The sequence below is a fragment of the Poecile atricapillus genome, chromosome 2 (genome assembly GCF_030490865.1).
Source record: "Poecile atricapillus isolate bPoeAtr1 chromosome 2, bPoeAtr1.hap1, whole genome shotgun sequence".
Lineage (NCBI taxonomy): Eukaryota > Metazoa > Chordata > Aves > Passeriformes > Paridae > Poecile > Poecile atricapillus.
The window spans coordinates 131131806-131137805 of NC_081250.1; the positions used below are offsets into that span (position 1 = coordinate 131131806).

Genomic DNA, 6000 nt, shown 5'->3' on the forward strand with positions numbered 1-6000 from the left:
ACTCTGAATTCAGCAGGCCTTGGATAGATCCCAAATTACACTGTGGTTTCTAAAGAATGCTGTCCTCTTAGTTACTCAAAATGAGGCCGTAATTTTAGCAAAGCATTCAAGGATGAATGGTTAGCTAATGTTCCCATTGTACAGGTGGAATGCTAGGGGAATATTAAGAATACTTGGTTACACAACAGATCATGTGGCAAGTGGTGAGTTCTTACTGTATCATCTCTGTGGTGCCTTCTAACTAGGAAGGGAAAAATCCAAAGTAATGTCTGAATGTTTTATGAGGACTAATGCCACAGTTTATAAGTCCAGTTGCAAATGGGAGGAGTACTGATAACAAGAACCACCAACATCCCAATGACATGTGTCCTTGTTTTTGCAGACCTTATCAGAAAGTGAAGACAGTCCATACAGTCCAGATGCTTCCTGGCTTCATTCTAAATTCAGCAGAGGTATTGGTACTTCTGTAGCTATATTCCTGAAATGGTATCATTAAGGCTCAGCACTAGAAAATGAGGCTTGAGAAACTTACCTAGTTTCAGCTGGATTTGTTTTAACATCCCTGCAGGAACAATGCAGATAAATAATCTGCAAAGTTATTTTTCTTTACTCCTTTTTAAATTCTGCTTCTTGGAAATGTATTTCTTTTTTAATGTGTCAACTGATTTTTTCTGCTGTTACTCCAGGCCATTATTGTAGGTGTAGGGCATTATGCATTTCATAACTATTGTGGACAGGTTTTCTCTCTGAACATTGCATTTGCTGTACTTTTATTTTTGATGGTTAAGAAATAGTCAGCAATGTGCCCTGGAGCTTGTGTTCTTACTGACACTTTCCTTGTCAGTGCAGTACTGATGGTCAGAAGCAGCTTTCTCTGCACTAAGCAAAGGCAGCTTCTTTCTGACTTCTTTTCCCTACACTAGAGGTCAATTATCTGCCTCCTCCATTGGCTTTTTGGTGTGGTCTTACTTACTGAACAAATATCAAAAATTCACACTTGGGAGTTATCTGTCAGAGTTTGTGTTCCAGGTGTTTGTAAAATTAAAAATATTTCTTACATATCATATGCTTGAAAAGCACCTACAGCTGATCTTCTTTATATTTCATACATTATTTTTCCGGATGTTAAATCTCAGTTTAATAAAATTGTGGACTTTCATATTTTGGAGAAAAATTATTTGCACTCAGAATGTTTTTCCCATTTATGCATGCTGGAGAAATCTGACAAAAAACACCCCTTTCTCTGTAGCTTCCTGTTACTTCATTAATTACAGGCTTCAGCTTTCACATTTTGTTCTTGATTTCTTGTTTTGGTGCCCACTGCCTCCTGTTTTTTCTCAGAATAAAACATGTTCTGTCATTTGACAGACTGAAATCTAGAAGCACTCTTAAAAAATCCTTAAAAGACTTTGCTTACCTAATTCTTAATTTCTGATAGTAGTACCTGCCACTAAGAAAAATGGGGATGTTTAATTATTGATATGATTTAAAATGAAAGATGTTTCACCACTGTACTCTGCACTAGCAAACTTCTGATTTTTTTGGGAGGGGGGAATAATTTTACAAGTCTTAAAAATTGCTTTAAAAAAAAATTAGGCCACTAGATGGGGTACAAGTATCAATCAGTTTTTATTGGCCTGCAATAATCTGTACTGTAAACACTGTAGCTCTGAAAAGCCTTACTGCCTATCAGATAGGAGCTTGACATCAACTATATGTGTATGTATTAAATAAATATTTATTTCTCAGCAGGTCCTGACAATAGTCCACCAAAACATTCAGTTAATAATGAAAGCCATTCATCTAGAAGGAGGAATCGACACTCCAAATCAAAAGTATCGAATGGAATTGGCAAGAAATAAGAATGGTATCTAAAGACATCCTACAGTGTGACCAGAAGTGACAAAGAAGATCAGACCTGGCTCTGAATTACCAAATGGAAGATTGATTTTTAAATTAAAGTTTAGAAAAGGAGGTGTTGAAGAGAAGGATTATGAAGATGGAACCACCAGTGTAGTGCAGATCGTTGCCTGATGACACTTGCCATTCACTGATGTAAATCTAGTTTCTTCAGCATGTGGCACCAAAAGTTCACAAAAGATATACTGGAAAAAAATGTCATTTTGTCATAGCAGGTACTCCCTGTTTTATGTTCAGGTGTTGCAAGGTCATTTTTAATATCTTAGTCAAGGACTTAAACCCAAAGGTTAGTAAACTGATAGTCAGTTGGCATAGCTGATTGGATTTTTTTGTGGTTTGGTTTAATGTGTTGCAACCCTTTGACTAAAAGCAACTCTTCCCTTCTTTCTCAGTCTCACAACAAATCTTTCCCACGCAAGTGTTAATAAGTATTTAAAAATTTCATATTGCTTAAAGGCTCTCTGTTTAAAGGCTCTTTATGCCTTATGTGAGGGTTTTACCAGTAAGGAAACGGGTCCAAGTTTCTTGTAAAGGATGTGAAATTGATCTTCAAACACAGAGTTTTTTTAGTTCTACATTGTTCTCCTGCTTGAGCCCTACACATTCAAAGTTTTTAAAATACATATATAAAAATCTGCTTCATAGCAGAAGGCTGTGCCTCCTGTCCTTAGTGACAGAGGTCATGTCATGTCATTGTTTTTCTTCCTCTATTGTAGTATGTTTTGCATTTTCAAGTGCAAATTTGTCTTTTTTTCATCTGTGCCACATTGTGTACAATGTTTCTTCCTACTTCCTTCTGTTTGCCTCCATCCTAGCTGGACCCAGAAATCCTATTGTCTTCAGACTGATACCAGAAACTGCTTTGAAAGCTCAGATGCCCTACTGAGCTTGGTGATAAGGCAGTTTTTTGCTGAAGCCGAGTTGCTTACTATCTCCATGAACATAATTATTTGTGAAGACTTGCTGTAGTCTGTGGTGTCTGAGAGGCAGCATGATGTCACTGTGATAGACCCCATTGCTTTGGTGTTTCCTATCATGCATCAGATACTCAACAGCAAAGTCACTCTTTCTTGTAGGTTTGGGGGTTTTTTGAGAGGTGTGATTTACTTTTTGTCTGGGTGTTCTTTTGGATTTTTTTAATGTATTCATTGTGACATCTAGCAAAGTGGATAATTCTCCAGCAGTGAATGTAATTATTAAGTCAAGAGGTAAGCAATCACGAGCAATCAGTTTCTGTATTAAGTTATCAAAATGTTTCAGTGCCAATGAAATTGTGGGATTCAAGGCATTCAGAGGAGTAGCTAGCTTAAGTAAGGATAAGTAATACTCATTAGTTACATAGTCTTTATGATAAAATGGGATTTCCTTTTTCTTTGACTAATTTTACTGTGAGTTGCCACAGGCTAGGTACTAAATCAAAAATGCAGCAGAGGCTTTATACAAGTGTATGATACTGTAAATAGAAGAAAGTATCCTGTGTAATCCATCAATTCCTATGTGCCACAGATTATCAATGTTTTCAATGCACTAAAGTGTTGCTGCTGAGCTCCTCAGAGGCCTTTAATTTCCTACTCTGTTTTTCAATCAGACATGGAGTGTACAGCTTGGAAAGTAATGTAGTAGAAGCTGCTATATCATCATTGCTGAAGTGACATTTAATGTTACATGGAAAAATAATGTTAGGAAGACTTTCAGGCTCTCCTACAACTACTTGGTTTTCATTCATACTATAGCAATTCCATATATTGCCTTTATATTTGTAATGTACTACATATTGATGAATGTATTTGTAGATTTCTTTGGATACTGAGACTTGTTACTTCTTTTATTTCCTTGGTTAAAAACTCAGTCTGTGTAAGACTGAAGAATGGCATTGTAAATTTTCTATTGATTCAATACCAAAGCAAGAGATTTGAAATCTAATGGTTTAGGTATTTTAAGTACTGTGGTTTTCCAATGTGAGAGCCTATTTTGTACTTGCAAGGGGTATACACACCAACTATGTATACAAAGCTTACATATGTAAACAGATGCTGAAGTACAACATCTACCTGCCTGTGGGGACAAGCACACGTGTTGTGAATGCAGACCTGGTGCTCACATTGCTGCACTGCACCCTAAAAATATTGGAAAGAGAAATATTGAAGTGTCATCTTGTTGGAAGCTGACTTCTATAAACTATTACAACAGCTTGGCCTTGTAGAAATGTTGTTTGACAACACATTTAAATTATTTCCAATTAAGTCTTTTTACTTTAAATTTTTGTGTTTGGCTGTTTTTGTTTTTTTGTTGTCGTGTGGTGTTTGGTTTGGGGGGCTTGGGAGGGTGTTGGTTTGGGGTTTTATTTTGTTTGTTTATTTGTTTTGGGGGTTTGGTTTTATGTTTTGGGTTTTTTTTTTGCTTGGGTCTGTTGGGTTTTTTTCCTTTCTTTAAAAGAGAGGTAGCTAGGGAGAAGGGAAACTTAAGTAAACTGATCAAGTGCTGTTTGGTAAATGGCACTTTGTCTCTAGCAGTAGCTCTGGCTGGAATTTGTATGTGTTCTCATGAGTCCTCCACTGACTGACAACTGTATTTTCAGCCCATCACCTTGGATGTGAGCTTTGCACTGGAAGGCGTTGGAAAGGTGCTTTTGATCACTGCTGTATAATTAGTGATCTCAGTTTTATCAATTACCGTGCTGTTGCTGGTTTCTGTATGTGTGTAACACCTATAATGACAAATCACTGAGCTGTTTAACAACAAGCATCCATGTGTGAATTCTGCTGCTTGAAGAGTGTTTTGTAACAGTCATGGATGCGCTGTCCTGTTTTTAACTACTTGTTCTGTCACAGCCTCTCATTCCTACTTTCCTGCTTCTGATGTTCTTTCCTTTCTCTGTCCTCCAGTGATCTCTCATGCTGCTGTGGAGAGATTGGAATTGGCCCTCCAGAGGCTGTCCATCAATGTCAGTCATTGAAGGGAGGCTAATTTGAGGCAGCATGGTGTAAGCAGGAGGTAGTAGCAAGAACTTTAAGTAGTAGATTAAATAAAAATTGAGAGTTTTAAAATAGAGGTTTACAATGAATCAGAGCTTGTGTTGAGTACTGAATTCCAGTATTAAGGTTGCTGCATAGATCATACATCACATCTAATTAAATATTTTGAGCATGGTTTCGACCAGTTATTTTGTTACTCTTCTGTGAAGATCATCACTTGATATTCCAACTGATAAAACTTTAATTTTTTTACTTTGTTATCACAAGAGGACGCAGATGTTACCACATATTTAATAATTTTTGAATAGAATTGCTCTGTATTGATTACAAAGTATTGTATTTTGCAATAATTGAGTAAATCAACCCATGTCACCATAAGTGTGTTTGTCTGTACCTGTAAGGCATAGGAAATGATGATGTACTGCCTTTAGAAGCTATTATGTTGTAAATGAATTTTGACAAATGCAGTGGTTCCTAAGCAGCCTACAGTGCACTCTAAGGTTTTGCTGTAATTTATTATTTTGGAGCAGCAGATCTGATAACAAGAACAGTTACATTACCCCTTCTCAAGTTTTTCTAGTGTACCAGATAAGTTGTTGTCTTGCTTGTTCTTTTTGGGTTTTATTTATTACTGGATGGGACAGCTGAGTTGCAAGATGGTCTCATGACAGACCTTCAAAGAAGAAACGAGGCCTCCCGTACATGGACTGTAGGACAGGCTGTCAGCAAGTAAACAGCCAGCATAAAGGTGCCACTGAGTGTCTACAACACTTTGCTTTGGCTTCCACTGCTGACACCTCCCACAACAGCAGTTCCTGGTTCTGTTATACCTAAAACCTATTGTGAGCAGTTGATTGCTCTTCAGAGCCAGGTGTGTAGTTTGTAAAGCAGCACAGCTTTCCTTTTCTTCTTCAGTTCCTTCTCTATACAGACATTGAATATTGGGACTTTCTGATTTGCTGGGAAAGGCTTTCCTTCAACATGACTTAACTTTTTGAATTCTGTTTTACAGAGAGGCCATTCATTCTACCTAAGTTAAGGACTTAAGCTTGTACATAGTCTGGGAAGAACACCTGAAAGTCAGGTGTTCAGTTTGTAAACCTCT

At 37.2% G+C, this 6000-nt stretch overlaps 1 protein-coding gene across 2 annotated transcripts in view; it reads left to right on the forward strand.

Moving 5' to 3' along the window:
• The window catches only part of PTDSS1 (phosphatidylserine synthase 1), a 28216-nt gene extending 24051 nt beyond the window's left edge, over nucleotides 1-4165 (forward strand). The window contains exons 12-13 of one of the 2 annotated variants that reach the window (XM_058833794.1): nucleotides 383-452; nucleotides 1750-4165. In XM_058833794.1, coding sequence (XP_058689777.1) covers nucleotides 383-452; nucleotides 1750-1862 — 183 coding nt within the window. In that variant the 3' untranslated portion in view covers nucleotides 1863-4165. The remainder of the gene's footprint in view (nucleotides 1-382; nucleotides 453-1749) is intronic. The other variant, XM_058833795.1, reaches the window with a different exon arrangement.
• The last annotated feature ends 1835 nt before the right edge of the window (nucleotides 4166-6000 follow it).